Here is a 19,433-nt window from a genome sequence, read left to right on the forward strand (position 1 = left end):
TTTGCCTAACAAGCAAAAGATCCTCGCTTCAGTTCTGGGAGGAGACACGTATCCCTTTGGGGTTGTTTCAGGAAGGGCATCCTCTCCTAAATCACACACCCAGAGCTACCTGCTATGGCAACCCCTTGTGAATAAGGAAACAGCCAAAAGTGGCTTATATTTCTAGTATGTAAACATTAACCTGTCTCAGTGGGAGGCATTGCCTAATGGTTTCATGCCTCAGTACGCCCAATGTGGTCCAAAACTATAAGTGAGCAGTTTGGTGTTGGAGGTAATCTTCGAAGAATAGCTGAATAGTTTTCAGTGAAAATCAATTTTTTTACTGGAAGTGTCCACTACCACTTGTTGAGCAGCACTTACTGTTGATTAATTATTTATATAAGCAATAGTTTGAAATATTACCCTTTTAGCCCTAACCTTTTCAAAGCACAAAACTGTCAGTTTCAGCTTGCTCACCTTTATCAAACAGAAAAAGCAACATGTTTTACCACTTCAAGTCAACATCTTTCACAGCTCAATGAGCTCAGCGGACTATTGAAACCCCAGCAGAGACTCCTATGGTGGCATGTGGACTGCACTAGGCTAAACACATCACTTTAATACACGATGTTGTCTTCCACAGTGTCTTTTATCCTATCTTCCATCCACAAGATGATTGCCCCTCCATGAGCCGGGATATGCTGGATGTTTCTTCCTATAAAAGGGAGTTTTTCCTTCTCACTGTCTCCAAGTACTTACTCATAGGTGGTCATCTGATTGCTGGGGTTTTCTCTCTACTTTTGTACTGTCTTTAACTTACAGTTAGCTAGTATAAAGCGCCTTGAGGTGACTGTTGCTGTGATATTGTGCTATAAAAAAATAAAATTGAAATTAATTGAATTGACATTTATATCAGTTTAATAAGACAAAAACAAAGCATTTTTCTGTTGTACAGTTCTGCCTGAGTGCTGCTACAGCCTACTACCAGAATCTTTTCCTTTTCTAGCTCCTTTCATAAACATTAAGTCAGTTAGAGCCATGAAAAATGTTCTCTGCTGGGGATGAGTATGAAAATCCACTCTTACAAAATTATGTGTAGCAGTAATGTCAACAACCCTCCCGTCCTCTCTTTTAGTGTTATTATGAATACCAAGTACAGTCAGTCCACCACAGAAGGGCACATTCAAACCAAAAACCTTTGGTTGAACAACATGTTTCCTTCAAATGTGTTGCAATGCTGTGCAGCAGGATTTGAGGATTTGTTTTTTTCTTCTTTCGTGGGAGTGTCAGAAGTGTTACCCAATCGGCAGCGACGTATATACACGCACATATATATAAACCCACAGATATTAACCTAGAAGTAAAGGGGATTTGCTCCCAGTAGTGCCTTGTTTGCATAACTTAAGTGCTGTTTAATTTAATAAAATGTTTTCCTATTTTTTTTTTCTTGAGACTGAATGCAGCCCAGGTGCTGGAAACCCTAGATACCCCATGATGGAGGTTTTAATTCTTTAAATTACTTACTAAGAGGGAAAAAAAAATCTCAAGTTATTCATCAATCCATCTTAGCTAAATGAGCCACTGAGGAACAAGGGTTTCATGGAGAGGGTGACCGACACACACCAGTGATTTATGGATTCTCTGTCAATCAAACCTATCACTTCCAAAAAACAGAAATTATATAAAAATCATCAAATACTGAAAATGTCAATATTTTCACATTATTTTCTTCTTCTAGTGTTGATGACAGAATGCTAGAAAGTCTCAGAAAACAAGTGATTAGATGTATCCTCCACCTTATGATCTAAGTTCAAGGAATCAAATCCTTATGAATGACTGATTTTATGCCTGAGACAAGCACATGATCAGACTATATCATCATGAGTGTTCGGACATTTCAGGCTGAAAAAACGTAGTTGAACAGATAAACAAGTTTCTCTCTCTTTTTTTTTTTTTTACTGACATGCTCAAATTGTCAAGCATAATAGTTCAACATAATTTGAGAGTAAAACCTCAAGCATCAAACCAAATGAACAGACAATTATGCGCTTCTTCATTAACAAACATAAAGATTTCCCCGAGGAAAATGCATGCCACAGAGGCACATGTGCTAGCATGGGGCTGATTAAAGTTCTGAAGTCTGCTCGGAACTGATTTGAAAGTTTTATGACTCCCCTTCCCTCCCTTTTTCCCGCCTCATCTCACTGCCCCTCGGCTGCTTTCATATGCTAATAGCCGGGCAATTGTGCGGGCCAACAGCCTGGAATTCCTCTCCACAAAGGAGAAATGGAGATGGAAGGAGAAAGGAGAGAAAGGGACAGACGGACAGAGAGAAAGACCAGCCGACAGTGGGCCGACACACATCAGACGCTGAAAAGGGGTTTACTGCAAGACCACACGAAGCCAAAAAAAAGGTTTTCTACTCAAGTGTATGCCAGTTTAATTATGTTTAGAGCTATTAACTAATCTGCAGCTTCCTGCTGCCATTAATTAATTAAAACCTCAGCCCCAAGAAGTAGTCAAAGTGCATTAACCTACCCAACACCTTGAAATAAACCATCGCATTTAACTTATTATTAATATACACAAGGATCTGCTGTTTAGGAAAATCATTTTACTAATACTACTAAAATACCAATAAAAATACTAATAAAGCTTCATGGAGCGCTTGGAAAGCCCTTCCTCTGGTTTTGGGTGTGGTCCATCAATATGGGGATGTCAGAGATGGCTTCCAACACACCAACAAAAAAAGCCATCCCCCCACGTGTACAGCTCAGAGCCAGAGGCATCCAAACAAAGACAGTGCGGATATACACAGCGCCCTTACATCCAGTCACCTCACCAACCCCTTAGAGAAAAGAGAGCAGGTGGGCCAATTAGAGTCCCCAGGGTCCCCCCACCCCCAATGCAAGCAAGGCCCTGTATAATTGCTTTCCTCATCGATGAATTATTAATTCTAGTTGCTCTTTGAGGTCTTTTGACAGCGTAAGGTCGTGACAGTGTGCCCCCATGACACATACACTCTCATGTTTAACCCCCTAGTGCCATGTCAGAAGTACTCCTCAGACCAAAGTGAGGTGAAACATCCAACCAGCCAAGGTGGAACTGATGCTACCTACGACTGGTAGTTGCTTTAGTTTGTATGCATATTAAAAGAGACTTAAACCTAAAGACAAGAGTAACAGTTTTTACTCATAACAAGTTTTTAAAATAGTGAAACTGAAAAAACCTAAAAAAAAAAAATAACACTATGCTGTTTGATGAAGTTTTTTTTGTTTTGTTTTTTTATCAACATCAACACATCTGCATGATGCTAATAATCTACCAGTCTGTTAGCCACTATTAGCATAACACAAGCTACAGTAAATCTTTGATTTAACTATTGGAGGTGAGGCTGCTCAGAACAAAAGAAAATTATAATGAAGGGTTTCTTTCTGTTGCCTAATTGGCCTTTGGGGTATAATTATGCATGCAAAGATGACTGAAAAATTAAACCCTGCTTAAAAAAATCTGGAAATGATTTTATTACAGTGCTGCATGAAACATATTTGTTGGGCATCAGATTTTTTCTAGTAGTATAAAAAAAACCATAATCTCAAAACAACATATATGACCTTGACCTAGAGTCCAATCTGGATGAGGACCCATCGGATGATTGTTGCATGCAAGTTTGACCAAATCCTTCCCAATACTGTAGGAGGAGTAGCAATGCATGTGAACTGTGGACAGATGGACAGTGGGACACTCCCAGGATACAAATGGGAGTTTGGCCAAAACCAGGATGTGTTTTTTACTGTGAATCTTGCATCTTGCGAGCCACAGAAGGTCTACAGCAGCAGTGATTATGTTCATCTTCAAAAACACTGATACAACTTTTTAATCTTCTAACAGCTCTGATAACCAAACACTCTCTTTCCTTCATCTTGGCTCAAGTGAATCTCAACAGGGCGGGCTTCACGAAGGAGAGTAATCAATCTTGTTTCCATGATAGTTGGACCCCAGGAAGCCAATTGTAATGTGAAAATAAAATGTGATTAATTGGCCTAGTCCTAGTTGGAGTTAAGGTGCATTGTTTGGTGAAAAAAATTGGCATTCGTAGAATAAAACGGCAAACAACCATAGTTCTGCTGGAGAAATTCTATTTCTAAATGTCCATCACAAAGGTTACAGCACTTGTACAAAGGTCCAAGTAATGGCCTCTCAGGAGGTTTTCATATACATAACACTCCAGTAATAAGTAATATATGGAAACAAAAAGAACCAAAAGTAGGCTATATTACCAGCTACTCTCACTGTCACACAGCTGGTCAACTGTTGGTTTCAGAGGGTTACAGATGTCGCTCCCGTATCCAATGCAGTATAGAGGGGAGGTTGAAGGAGTTTCCAAAATTAGGAGTAGATCCAACAGCTTTAACTTAACCCCATCTGGTGCCTGAAAAACTTTCTTTTACTTCTTTATTTAGACATGCGACTGATAAAACACAATGTTTAAACAACATGACATTAATTTCAAGTGTTATCTGATGTATAAGTGTTTAATTCAAACCTGTTAAGAATAAAGCAATCCCCCAACCAAATAATAACTTTGAGATAGTCTTTGATTATTTGTTTAACTTGAATATTAATAGTGCCGGGGCCTCACAGTTATTTGGTGGCAGTGTTGTTGATTCCCTGGCCTCTCTCTCGTAGTTTCACACCAGGTGTGAGCCTGTAAATATTTTATGGAGCCTCGGTGCTGTGCTACTGGCACACAAAGGCTGTTTTCAGCGCCCTGGACAGCAGCGGCTCTCTGGAAACAGAGGCCTATCAGTTCGGCTTGGGACGCAAACAATTTTCAGCGCAGCTAAAATTAAATTAGGGGAAGGGGCAAGCCAGAGAGCAGAGCTGCCACATTGCTCAACACGGCAAGACTTCTTTAGTCCTCACATCAGGCATTCCATGGCAAAATGAAAAAAGGGAGAGGGGAAAAATGCATGAAACAATGAGCTGTCTGTGTGGGTATCCAGTGAAAAAGCCTAAGAGGCATGTCAGAGATATGAAGGGTTTGTTATGGTGCCAAGTTGACTTCTCTGCATGTAAAGACAGATGGATCCAAACTAGATAACACAGAAAACAGCATTGTATGGACGAGACATCCATATTCATATACTTGGATGTCCTGGCGCTTACATCATTCTCTCAACATAGGACGACTTCACCCTTTACTAGACATCCCACCCCCATTAAAGAGTAAAAGTACAACTTCCTCTAGATTTCAGCAGCCAGGCTTTGATTCTAAGCTAACCCGATAAGTTTATTCTTCACTTTTGAACACCAATCAAGAGTATTTTTTGCATTTACAAATGAGCCCGAATCAATGTTGGGCGATATGTTGAAGCCGGCCACCGCCCAACGGTAACTGCCGATAGAGCTAGCAGCACACAGACGCAGCTAAACACCTGGCATGTGCTCTCAGATAGCTTGTAAGCTCAGTCTGCATGATAACGTTGCCAAAAATTTGGAAAATGCCTGTTTCATTTGCTGCTTCAAGCTAAATTTTTAAAAAAGTTGTTCAGCATTTTTTTCAGTCTTTTTCTATAATTTTAAGGTTATTTTGCTTTCTCCAATAGCTATATAACAGTGATATTCACATTATCCCAACACCTTTGCTTTAAAATATGTCCAGCATTATCTTTCCACCTGAATTTATAGAATCAACAAAAATTTAATTTAAAAAAAAAATGCAAACCAATGCAAGAAAACAACCATCATCATAGTAATTGATGCAAAAGATGTACCACTGCTCCCAACTGGGTCAGTATTTCTCTTATCGCTCTTATCGTATTCAATCTAGTTTCTCCTCCACAGTCCTTCCAATAAGTTGTGCTGGACAGAGAATACTTCTTATTAAATCACTTCGTAAGACTGATTTTATAAAACCAAGTTTAGCGTCGAGCCACCTGAGGCTACACGAGGCACTCTGTCTGCAAGAACAGGGACACTCAGAGGTCAGCATGCCAAGCACTCCACAGTCTCTAATTCCACACTGCACTTCTGAATGAATGCTGGCTATTAATACCCGAAATGTCAGGGATGCCTTTGCTGGAGAACTCCAGAGAGAAACAGGGGCTAGGGAGGAAGGCGAGTTCGTAAAGAAGAGTAAGGAGAGGTGACTGATATCTACAGGTCAAAGTAATGCTGCTGCATGACTGCTGCAATGGGAATGACTCGCGTAAGGGAACTATGTTAGTCTGATAGCTAAAAACAGCCTTACAGCAAGATGGCTCTAAATATTGTTATAATACCAAAGAAAAAAGAAAAGAGAAGACTGACCTGATTGCTCCAGGCGCAGTACAGATCACAGATCAACCTCCAGTTGTTGTTAATCATACAGTCGAGAACTTTAAGATGAGCCATTATCACTGAAGAAACATGAGCCGCCCAGACACCTGCCCCTCAGCTGTGTGTACCATACCCCGCTGTGCCCAGCGGCACCCTGCTGGCACCGTCGCTACTTCTTCTCCACCCCGGAGAGGCGAGTGCGAGGAGCCGAGAGAGAAGCATCAGCAGAAGGGTACGTCCACGTGCCCATCTGCAAGCCCAGCAGGTACCCTGTCAGCTGTGGCCATCGCCCCAGACACGCTTAATGAACAATATGTTAATGATTCAGGCTGCACAGAAACTCGGGGGATTATCTTTGCATTTAAAAGAAAGAAAAAAGAGAGAGGAGTAGGAGAAAAGAGTTAACAGCATGCTGACCGGCGGCGGCGACGCCTAAAAGACAACGCAGAAGGATGCGCCTCTCCTTGCTATGCGCCTCTGCGTTTTGCTAGGCTCTTTTTGATGTTCTCTGTCTCTCTTCCAGGCTGGCTGTGCCTCCCGGTGCTCGTCTCTGCAGTGGTACCAGGCACAGGCAGCTTGAGATTGAGAGCGGCACAGGATCACTCTTAATCTACATGCATCAGGCCACAATGCAGGACAACCAAATGACTACCCTCCTCTCTTCCTCTGCCTCCTTAAAAGTCTCTGTCTTTGACTTGATCCATATCTTCCTCTGCAGTCTCATACTGAAGCTCAATTAAATGCTTGTAATACCTAAACGGGGCACAAGATATTCTGCAAGAAGGTATAGTAGGGAGGCGCTATGCAGGCGCTCTGCCTCAATCTGAAAACCTGAGTGATGCTGCACTTTGCCGGCAATGCGGGACGCTGTGCAGCCTGAGTTATTTATTTCATTACTCTGCAAAAAACTCTTCAGACTCCCTGACAAAAGGCTGGAGGAGTGCCGCAGCCCCCACCCTCACAGAGCAAAGTCCCACCTTGCACTCTTAAGTAAATGAGCGTCCAGTTTAAGACTTCCTCTCGCTGTGGGATATCAAAGAAATAAAGCTTTTAAAAGAAAGAAAAAGTATGCAGTGAATCATTTTAACATGTGAGAAGACAGAATCTGCAAACTACTGGATGCCAGTAAACAGCTGCCTGGGACTACTTATGTTTCTTCCACTCCTTTGATGCTCTATGACGTCCAGATGCTTGTGACTGTGACAGCCTGCTTCATCAGGGAGATGCATTAAATCCACTTCAAATGAGAAACGCCATAACTACAAAGCAGCCTGAGGTGGGATTTAAAATATTCATACATTTTTAATAAAAGCTTCTGTTTTTCTCCTTCTCTAAAGATTGCAAAGCCTAAGCAGGAATTATAATTAAACGTGTGCAAAATTCAGAATATGTAATCCATAAAATTATCGTGCCCTCATCTGAAAACGTTCAACTTTTGAGTGACATCTGCACACACAAGGGGACAACAGTGAACTGGCACCAACAGCAGCAGCAGTACTCCTTTCATATTTTTAAAAGAAGAGTGAGACAGCTTAAGTAATCATGCAGACATGAGACTGTGTCAGGTCAGGAGGCTACAAACACAGTCTGGCCCAAAAGGTCAGCCAAGTCCCCACACTCGACCGGAGACCAGACATGGCTACCCAAAACTCAGTGCTCACCAGCTCGGGAGATGAACACTCACTGGCTCTTCTCTGCTTTTTCCTCTGGGCTATAGTGCTATTTACCCACCTAGATTGCTCTGATATGAGTTTCCCTTTTTTAGGGATATCATCTATAGAGATGTCTACTAAACTTAAAGGGGTGTCCACTGTGGGAGTTTGTGGTGAGCAATTTCATATAGGAACTATTTTCATTCTATCAAACTACAAAATCAACCTGTAACAAAGTGCAGACACAATAAGTACCTGAAACTGCAGTTCCTCACCTGGCCACTTGAGGCTTGCTTCAGTCACTATGGTCTCACATGTTAAAATGCTCAACGTTACACCAAAGCATGCTTATTATAGCCTAGTATGAAAAACTGTTTAGATCTATATGGATAACAACTATGCAACATGTGAATTTACTTATAATAATCCATGTGGATTTTAAGCCCAGCTTTAAGCATTTATAAAGTGTGGCCAGTGTGTGCAAACACAGTGTCCTAGGTCTCAGTACACTGTTTTTATTGTAATTATGTGACAAACATTACAGCTTATTGAGTCAAAAAATTTTTGCTTCAGTTCCCGTGAATTTCTTAGTCTGTTACTTACCATTAATGACCTATATCTGTGTCTATACACTGCACCCGTACTATTTATAAATGTACATTTTTAACCAGTTGCAGTGACTCTAGTAGTTAACTTAGTACCTCACCCTCTCACCATAATATGGTCACTTTCAGAACAAAAAGATAATATGTAAATAAGGATGAAGTCACAGTGGGTATCTCTATCTTTTATAGGCAGTCGATGGCATATAGCTGTGAGGAGAGGCTGACATTCATGGGAGTGACAAGATGTAAATGTAGATGTTTGGTGTGAAGTCTGCAGACTGGAATTAAAACATGCATATTTGATTTTACTGTGAAATTGCTTCTTTAAACTTACAGCTAACTTTACCTCCAGAGTGGAGGCACCAAATATGTCTGGTTAGCTTAAAAAAAATAACCACATGGGTGGAGGGGGCTTCTGTCAAGATGCTCAGCAAGACAAGCCAAAATATCACATAGAATAAGTCAAAACATGATGTCAGTCAAACCGTCCAGCTGTCTGCAGACTTCCTGGCGAGATTAAGGACGTCAAAGCCGATGTTTTGACATCTTACATTTAAAACAAAACACAACAAAATGCTTAAGAAGTCAGGGGGATTAATACAAGCAAATCTTCGACCAATATCTTCAACGAGGACTCACTGTTCCCACAATATCTAAATCTAGGCCAGGCAATTCTAATAAAGTGCGTCATTCCTTGGCGATGTTTCAAAAAAGTGAAATTACCTCTTAAAAGGCATCAAAATGTTTCTGAAAAATATTCTGAAAGCAGTTTGTGAGAGAGGACTTTGCATCAGTTCAGTTTTCCTTATAATAGCAGAATTTGTTTTAGATTTCTGGAAATTAAAGACCTCACGTTAGTCCAAATTATCTCATGCTGGAATAATTTAAAGCATAAAATGCTGAATTACTGACACACAACTGTCTAAATAACATCTAGACAGTAAACCGCTGTGACATAATGCAGCACCATGTGGCTCCAAAACTCCCCCCGTCACACGCCAGGAATAGTCCGGTAAAGAGCAAAAGCATGTGCCCTCCCCCCACGATGAAGCCAATATAATCCAATCAATTGTGAGTTATGGATCTCGTGGCGCTCTCACGCAGGCAGTGCCACACGACCTCGCATTCAAAACAACACACAGCGCATGTGTGTTCCACAGATATCCACGTTACCTCAGTTCACTGACGGAAAATAGATGAGGCCATCAGGAAGAGAATGCCATGAAAGTCACAAAAGGACACGAGGCTTATTGAGACAGCAGATGGATGAGGTGGGTTATTAACATCAGTGGAGAAGAGTTAATACACATCAAAATTAGCATTTTTATTCAGTCCAAATCCATCCAGATAGCTAATTTTTATAACTGCTAAACAGAAAATGCAGGTAAAGAAATCCCAAGGAGGTGGAGCAGGCGATCTGCTAAGAGGAAAGTACGTGGAAGTGCCTTTAGTCAAGAAACTAAACCCTCCCACGGTCCCACCCCAAAAAATCATTGCGCTATGTATCATTAATTTGTGTATGTGAGTGATATTTAAAAACTGTACTTTATGTGTTCAAACTCAAACCTCAGACGGCAGCATGCTAGCTCAGGTTTAGTTCTGCTTGGACCAAGATGACAGTAAGAAAGTCGTTATTGAACAAGAAGGCTACGACAAATTAAGCCATTTGGTAACCTTAGTTTCAAGAAGCCAAACAAGAAAAAACAGCTGCAAATCAATTTGTTTTGTTAAGCTCTTTCAAAAGTTATTGAGTTATTGTGTTAAATAAACATGACGTCAATGGTGACCAGAATAATCTGATTATGACTTGTGCTGTGAGACATTAATAAGTCTAGAAAAGCACTGCCTAAATGCAGCCGATTTTACCCTGTGTAATGACTTCAGACTGCTTGTTCTTTCAACCTAACGTTTTAAGACTAATTTAGAAACACATTTGCTATTGTTTGTTTGTATAATGTGCAAAATGGTTTCATTGATTATTATTACATTTTTGTCAAAACAAATAGCTGATCAATCAGCAACACTTTCCAGTTCCACCAGGGGAACTTGAGGCGTTCTCAGGTCAAATGATATATATATATATATATATATATATAAATAAAATCTCTTCAGTAGGTTCTGGGTCTACCCCAGGGTCTCCTCCCAGTTGGGCGTGCCTGGAAAACTTCCAAAAGGAGGTGCCCAGGAGGCATCCAAACCAGATGCCTTAACCACCTTACTATCTCCTTTCAACATGAAGGAGCAGGGGCTCCGCTCTGAGACTTCTATCTGACCTCCCCACCCTGTCTCTAAGGCAGAGGCTAGCCAAACTTCCGACCTTTGTATTTGCAACTTTATGCTTTCGGTCATCACTCAGCTCTCACAAACATAAGTGACGACTGGAACATAGACTCTCTGCTCTGGTAAAATCGAAAAAGACACGTTCCGCTCAATCCTCTCTTGACTAAAACTGTCTGGTACAATGCTTTTATTATTGATGACATTACACCAATCCGCCAGCCCAGCTCGTGCTCCACCTTTTCATCAGTCATGACTAAGGCATCCCCAGCAGCCAAAAGGTCATTCCCAGCTCCTTCTCCTGGGGATGCCACAACCCACTGGGACCACTTTTTTCCACCAAAGACCCATGGTCTAAAAGGTTCCCGTGTGGCCTAGCTCTGATTAAAATTATATTTAAGGCTTCAACAAACAAAAAACATCCCATATTCCCCAACTGTAAATTAGAGTATTAAATCGCAGAGGTTTTCTAGCATTAACTGTTAGCTTGTCATTTAGTAACTGTGGTCAAGAGTTCCTACCAGCAGCATGCATCCCGACAGTCTGGCAGGCCTGAACACCTGCAACAATAACTCGAAAGAACTATAAAGAAACTTTAAACAAACATAGAAAACAACAGGCAAATATTATGACTTCATACTTATTTGCCTGTTCAGTTGACATGCTTCCATGTCTCTCCTCTCACCCACCATGTGCATGCAGAGCAGCACTTGCACAGCTCACCTATTTGTCTTGTGTCACTCAGTTAGCATTATAGCAGACCGAGAGCGCTCCAGTATGTGCAACATTAAATATACTCACGCTGACCTCACCAGTTCCACTTATTTTTCTGTGAACAACTGCCAGACTGTGATCAAGAAGCTGTGTTCAGTTTGGTGTTGTACACTTTAAAGGCCATATTAAATAAACCTCCAACAGCTTCCAGTGGCTTTGCTGCCATCCATTCATGAAATCATTCCTTCATCAGAGTGCCCTTGTTCACTTCCACTGCTGATGCTAACAGGAAATAATGTGGTTTCCTGCCAAGACCTCAGAACCCAGACTAACACCACAGGTTACGATATGTATTCTGATAACAGCCTGTTACATAAGGTCCTTTCAAAAACAAACACTGCTAATGCGCTGAACTGAAGAAGTTTCTCAGATGAGAGGTGAAACATCTTCAAGAAACTTTAAGCTCATTAGATTACCATGACCTGGATGACTGAGAACCTACGCAGACACTGCTAATGAATAACAGCTATACAGTATATGCTTCACTTCCAAAATAAATAATAAATGTAAGAAAAGGTCATATGAAATGTTTGCTCTTTTTCAATGTATGTGTTCCACATATTCATTATCTACCAGCAGCCACAGCGCAGTGCAGTACATAATCTGTGGTTCATGAAGCGTGCAGGGTGTAGAATATGACAGGATGAAGGAGGAGGAGTGTGAATACCGCCTTAAGAAATGTGCTATGCAGATCAACTGAGCACACATCTGAGCAGTGTATGTCATGCCTCGGAGCCAAAGAGAGCCAGATAGGGGGCAAGTGTTGATGGAGGTGCCTTGGGCATGTGTAATGGATAGTGTATCATGCTCACTGAGCATTAGACTGGTTCTGTTCTGCCTGTCTGCCTACATGTGCAACCCCCCCACTACCACCACCACCCAAACTCCTACCACCCCCTACCCCCTGCCCTCCCTTAATCTTACGTAGGGGCGGGGGCATCCAGGCAGAAGAGGCTGCGACACTGAGCCAATTGGCAACAACAACAAAAAAATAAATAAATAAATAAACAAAAGATGAGGAAAGGGGGGTATTTTTTTTTCCACTGGATAAACTCTCATCTTCCCGCTTCCTGCTCCCACCCATTTGTTTCCCCCCTACACATCCATCAATCATCTGTCTGTGCTTCTAACTAATGGAAAAATAGCGTCCAGCGTGACTGCGGCCTGTGTGGCCGAGCGGAGAAGCCTTACCGAGCGTTAATGTCACCCCCTCCACAAGAGGAAAAGATACGGGTGCGGTCCAACACACATATGCACACATATCCCGGGTGACCTTGATTTGAGTGCAGCATGCATGCAGATTTCCTTTTTTGTCTTTTCCAGGAAAAAAAAAATAGCTGGGAAGCTTGATTCCGATAAGAGATGCCAAAATATACACACATGCACTCCACTTTCAGTTTGATCACCAGAGCGAGGGAGAAGTGGCGTTCTCAAATGGGAAAACCCTTCAAAGACCGTACTCCTGGTTATTCCCATTACACCTTCTGTGTGTGTGTGTGTGTGTGTGTGTGTGTGTGTGTGTGTGTGTGTGTGTGTGTGTGTGTGTGTGTGTGTGTGTGCGCGCGTGCACGTGTGTGCTAAATCAGAAGCCAGGTCATGTCCAAGTCAATGCCTTGTTTGCAGAACATAAAAGCGGCCTGATCTACTGCAACGAGACACATTTGTTTTTCAGATGTATGCAAATCGACATCCCTTTGTCACTGCTTTGACTGATAAAACATCATGGCCCAAACACGGTTAGATCCTTTGGAGACTTTGCACTCCATAGCTAGATATTTCATTTTCATGAAATCATATTAGGGTTGGGAGGTGACACTGAAGACGTGTCCAGCTGGGTATCTGTTTGGAAAAAAAAAACCTGACTCTTTCTGTAATTTCCACAGAAACTGACCAGTGTCGCATTCCCTGAACCCTAAAATGATACTTGTGCTGACCAACATTCACGTGTTTGCTGCTTTTAACTGCATTCGGGAGAAAAAAGGCAGCGATTCCAGTACAGTGACTCCATTTTTCCCCTCTCAGCATTCGTCTTTCCACGGGTTAAATATAGCATCGTAGAAAACACGCGGGAATAGAGGACGGGTGAAAGACAAGCATGTGGACGGGTGAGGAAGAAGAAAAAAAGCGCAGGGGTTTACAGAATTAGTAAGGGCTATATTTAGTCCAAGAAAGAGAGCATCACCGCTGCTTAGAGCACCATCACTGGTCTCCTCCTCCTCAACAAGGGATGCAATCAATGGAGAGCTGGAGAGTTTCATACATGTTTCCAATCCTTTACAAACAATTTCTCATTCTCCTTTAGTTTGGAAACCCAAATTCTTTCTTCACCGAAAGTAACAATGAAACTGAAATTTAAGGGCTTTGGAGAGAGAAAGGTTTTTCCCAGTAGTAGTCATCGTGTGGACCAAAAAAGCCATTTTAGCCTTTCTTCCCGTTTTTGCCTCATGTGTCCCAGAAAACCAAGGCCATCCATGACTAATCGTCTAGAGCACAACCCCTTCGTTCTTAGTTTGAAAGTTCGGTTGTTGATAACCAGACAGCAACCTCTGAGTCCGAATAAAAGTCAGCACAGTAGTGCCAAAAACTTGTTATGGTGGACGATTGAGGTTGGGAGCAAAAGTAAGTCAATGCCCAGAGACGCTCATGTGCTGACTGTGAGGCTCACCCTCTACAGATGGATACAGATGGTCTTTGAACAGTAGTCCCTGTTCTGCTCTAGAGATCCACCACAAACTGGAGGGTCTAACCAGAACCCACAGCAGGTGGAGAACTGCTTCATTTGTCTGTCCACAGGGCATAGTGGCATTGTAAAGCGCTTTGGGTGCCTTGAAAAGCGCAATATAAATCCAATCCATTATTATTATTATTATTATTATTATAACAGAAGCACCTAATATGGTATTATTTAATAATGCATGCACACATGAGCTGCAACCAAGAGCTAACCTGCTTATATTCTTTTTGGTTTGATGTGTTTTGTTCTTGAAACAAAAGGTTATTTAGGACACACACTCTGACTTCATAGTAAAAAAAAACAACATTCACAGATAGTGTAGTCTTTTGCTTTTCAATATATTTTTACTGGAACTTTGAGATGTAAACAACTCAGGGCCTCAGCTGCCTTATAGCTGCCCTGCTAGCCTGAACGTGACAGTAGGTCGACTAAAGAAAAGAACACAAATAAGACGGATAGACAGTGTGGGGTGTTTTTCTCCTAATGACCCGGGCAGCTGTGTCTAAATTATCACAGAGTTGCTGCCATTGCTTTGGCAGTAGCAGGATGGGGTTTGGTGGGGGCAGGTTTAGAGAACCCACCCCCTGAATTCTCCCTCATTAACAAGCCAAGATGATGGAGGTGGGGGTGGGAAGCTGGAGAAGGAAGAGCGGGAGCACTCTCACTAGACCCCTGGGAGGAGACAGCAGTTCATAAGCAGCCAAGCTTTAAAATTGGGCGTTTGTCTGCGGCAGGCATCAGGTGGATAAAAACACCTGCCTCGCTCATATGTCAGGCCCCGGGCTGCAAATATTCAGGTTAAACACAGGCACTGACTCATGGGTGAGTCATGGGTGAGTCACGGCTTCAGCAGCGAAGCAGAGGTGTGATGGAGAGTCAGATTTCAATTGTATCAACCTGCAGATTCAGTGGGCTGTCCCTGAGCATGTTACGAGTATCAGCTGTGGTTCTCAGCTGATTAAAAGCTCTAAGTATCGGACTTCCAGTGAAAAAGGAAGCTGGGAGCTTGCTGGGATATGGTGATTGGAGTTTTCCGCAGTGTGGGAGAGTTAAGTGATGTTGTGGCAAGCATTTATTAGATTGCAGAAACAGGCAAGTGGAAAACTTCACCGCTGAGACACAAGGAAAAGGTTTTGCCTCATGGCAGTTTGTTTTTACAGACAACATATAAACTATGTTTGCTGACAATCCAGCCTGATGGCCTCATTAAGATTCACTTTAAACCAAAAGCATTAGCAGGCACCTCCTTTTTAACCCCATCAACCACTGCAAAAACAGTCCAGCTCTGCTAGGATGCTGAGTTACTCCATTCCCAAAAATGTATGTCCTCCATCCACAGCTAGTACTGACACAGTAAGAGGATTAGAGTCACACACACACACACAAACAGAGAGAGAGAGAGAGCACTGTTGCCATTTTCTGATGATGGATTAATCCAAAACATGCCACCAGTCCAATGCTGTTATGACATGCTTCAAGCCTAGCTGGTCCGAGATGATGATTATGATGATGTAACCGCTGAAGCTCTGGCGCACAAGAGGAAAAGGATGAGCTCCACAATGTGCCATTTATCAGAGTTTGGCATGCAGACACACAAAGGACCCAGTAAGATTAGTGCCGCAAGTATAAAACTCTCTTTGTGCACTTAAACAGTTGCAAGAGTGAAGAAAAAAAGATGAACCCTGTCAACCCGAACACTGAAAGATGTGTGAGCGTAGCGCACAGCACTCCCTTGTTTGCCCTCTTCTGAAATTTTGCCCCAGGTTTTGTGCAAGTGATGATACCTCTATATGACAGCGCTGATGATGTTAGGTACTTTGGAGGTTTTAGGTGATGAGTTCTGACAAGTGAGTCCACATGCAAGCACCTTGCACAACAGCACAGAACTCACATTGTGTCAAAAACAGATGGTCCATATGGAAGGGGGAAAAAAATGCCCTTAATGAACTTTGATGCACTCAATAAACAGTTATATGTTCAACTGCCACCATCCTGCAGCTAGTCCTACCTTGCCACATGGAGTTATGGCTCTGTGTTTACGCTCCTCATTGTCCTGGGGTGAATCACTCCAACGTGCTGCCATCATTTCATTCCAAGCCGCAGAGGGGGAAGAAGTCCTTTAGAGCCCACATTTAGGACGAGAGGAGGGGGGATTAAACCAAAGAAAGAAAGATAGAAAGAAAGAAAAAAGAAAAGAAAAAATGGGTGGGGGAAGATCCTAATCCACACCGTCTTCCTTCTTCATGTCCATCAATGGCTCAAACCTACGTACAAATAATTAAAAAAAAAAAAGTTAAACTAAGTCAAGCTTTTGCAGACTTTTGCAAGCCTTTAGAAAATTACTACAGCCACTGAACGCCACATCCTTGCATCATTATTGATAGAAAACAACACGTCTCTAATAGACTTTATACCGCCTTAAATTCTTACAGAATTAGAAATATGACAGTGATATCGTAGCACACAGATACCAAAGTGGGAAATCAGTCAGCACCTGTCTAAAATCTAGCTCTAGTTCAATTGAGGGAGAGCTAAAAGTGAGCGGTGGCAGGTGCATAGGGGGAGTGGGTTTGTTTTCTTTAAACGAATGCTTTTAATTAAAGACACACCTGAAATAATAATCTGCACAAATATATGCGCGTTAAATTAAAGCGTTATTCGTGACTCCATGGGGAGGAAAGTGCACATCAAGCCCCACGTATGCCACTGCGGTGTAAAGGCAATACATCAGCCACCGTGTATAATACTATACGCTGCTCACTCTCTCTCACACATGACACAAAGGCTGCAGAAAAAGCAACATTTTTGTTATTTTTCGGCTACTTTAAACAACAAAATCGTCCCCTGTGGCTATGAATACGGTTCCCTGTTGCCAAATACTAACCAGGCGGACGACAGGTTGTTGCCATAAATGCGAACATTGAAAAAAAGAGAAAAAGAAGAAACCCATACCTATTACAAATTCAGAAAATAACGCCCAAAAATATCCAAAAAAAACACACAGTCCATATTTCTGTTGAGAGTAGACAAGCCTCCGTCGAGCCAAAGATGGGTTAAAAAGGCTGTCAAGAGATTACAAAGCGGGATATTCAGTCTCCTTACAGAGCTGCACTGACTGAGCGCTCAGGCTCACTACCTGTTAGGAAAAACACACTGGAAAAAATACGGAAAACGCCCTTCAGTGTACATTTCTCCGTCAGGGAGACCCGACGAAAATTAAACCTCATTCATTTCCACTCATTTGCGTGTTTCACTTCGATGTTAAATTTCTCCAAATAGAGACAAAAAAGTAACGTGTACTCCTATGTGGTCCCGGTTGGCGGCGCGACAATCTGTACATAGATTGACGAATCTCCGGACCAGCACAAAGCTCCGCCCCTCGGCCTTGCCTTCCCGCTGGTGGAAACCCAATCAGGTGATCAGTTTAAATTTGGAATTTTAAAGCGGGCCAATGGAAAGCATTGTTACATAACAATTTCAGTAAAAGGTAGAAGCTGGTTCATTCTGGTTACTGGATGAAAACTATTATTTGCTACATTGTTACTATAGTATTTTATGTTACACTAAGTTTGTATTCCGGTGTGTACGGTATTTCTTACCCCAGTCTATGAACAAAATATATTTTTTACCCATATATTTTTTTTCTAATTAAATTTCCAGTTAATCTTTATTAAAGCATAACATGTTGTACAAGGAGTACTATACATACTCCTTATAAATCTTCTGATGTAGTTTTTCTGATAACACTTTTTCATTTAAACTCAAAATAAATTTGAGAACAGAAGCTTTACTCTTTGTTTGAACAGGCTTGTTACTATGTTACCACTTTTATATTCAAATACAGCTTCATGTTTTTACATGACTGAGATTGTCTTTTTAAATTCAGTAATGGAAAATTTAAATAAATGAATGAATCAATAAATAAAAGAGGGGCTTCTCAAGTGGTTTCCTAATCTTAAGTACTTTAGCACTTTATTTTTGCTTTAGTGCTTTATACGTATTGTCAATCTGCTTATCTGAAAATTACCGAAGTACTGAACTCCTTACCCTCCCACCCCTTTTTAAATCATCTTCCAATACTGATGACTAATGATCGGCATTCGTGACAATGACAGGGACAACTATACACTCACAGAATAAACAGCTAGTCATTTGCTAATCAGCACTTACTGTGTCAATAAGCCATTTAAGCCTTTTAAAGACAGCAAATGAAATCACAAGAACATCATTGTAAATACTGAGGGGGGAAAAAGGCTTGAGGGCTACACATATGCCGAGCTTCTAACATATTTGCCTTTCCATTATCAACTGTAACAGCAGTGTCCTTAACTTTATTACGGTGACATGTAGGGCATGGCAGCCACATGGGGCTCCGCAGAGCATGAAAAAACAGGGATGCCCAGCTGATCCGGACAAAGACAAAGACTGACAGTGTTCTGTTTGCAGGCTACTCCAGCAGCACAATAGAAGATAGGACAATAGGACTCTTTTCACCCATACTGTGGTGAGGTTTCCCCGGTTTCAGAGAGCATCTCTATTGTCTAAAGAGCCGGTGCACCCTCATTCAGACAATGGGGAACTTTAAAATGATTCAAGTGAGACTCTTGCATTATGTGATGGTAAACATGAGGTTCATATTCATTTAATTTGTTTACTGAACCCGTGCCACATTATTCAATGCAGTTGACATCAAGTGTTATTCTGCATCAGAGACAAAACTCAGTTGGAGGTGGAGTATTTTCCCACACAAACAACCCACAATCTGCTTCTCTATGAATCACACGTGTGCATAAAAATTCTCCAGAAAACTATAAAATAAAAAATAAAACGTTTTACTGGTTTCTGTTTACGTGGGGCTTTCCCTCCACTTCAGTTACTTCAACACTGCAGACTCTGACGTGCACAACACATTGAGTGCACGCAGTTCTGTTTTTATGAATGGTGAGGACAGAGGATTTTAGATCAATGAACAAAGCTCATTGAGAGCTTGTAGAAAGTCTGCAGGCTGCTGTATTCGAGTGGGTGAAACCTCTTTCATATCTCACTGAAGCAGATAAATCTCCCCTGCATTTTTCCAGGGTTTCAAACTTT

The 19,433-nt window shown here is 41.7% G+C and overlaps 1 protein-coding gene across 2 annotated transcripts in view; it reads right to left on the reverse strand.

Annotated features, from left to right (window-relative positions):
* The window catches only part of arhgap21a (Rho GTPase activating protein 21a), a 100,867-nt gene extending 83,197 nt beyond the window's left edge, over window positions 1–17,670 (reverse strand). For both annotated transcript variants that reach the window (XM_080864905.1, XM_080864904.1), the window contains exons 1-2: window positions 17,295–17,670; window positions 16,351–16,606 (exon numbers count right to left, since the gene is read on the reverse strand). In XM_080864905.1, the coding sequence (XP_080721031.1) occupies window positions 16,351–16,428 (78 nt within the window). In that variant the 5' untranslated portion in view covers window positions 16,429–16,606; window positions 17,295–17,670. The remainder of the gene's footprint in view (window positions 1–16,350; window positions 16,607–17,294) is intronic.
* Between the last annotated feature and the right edge of the window lie 1,763 nt (window positions 17,671–19,433).

This window comes from Rhamphochromis sp. 'chilingali' (assembly GCF_963969265.1).
Source record: "Rhamphochromis sp. 'chilingali' genome assembly, chromosome: 18".
In the NCBI taxonomy this organism is placed as follows: domain Eukaryota; kingdom Metazoa; phylum Chordata; class Actinopteri; order Cichliformes; family Cichlidae; genus Rhamphochromis; species Rhamphochromis sp. 'chilingali'.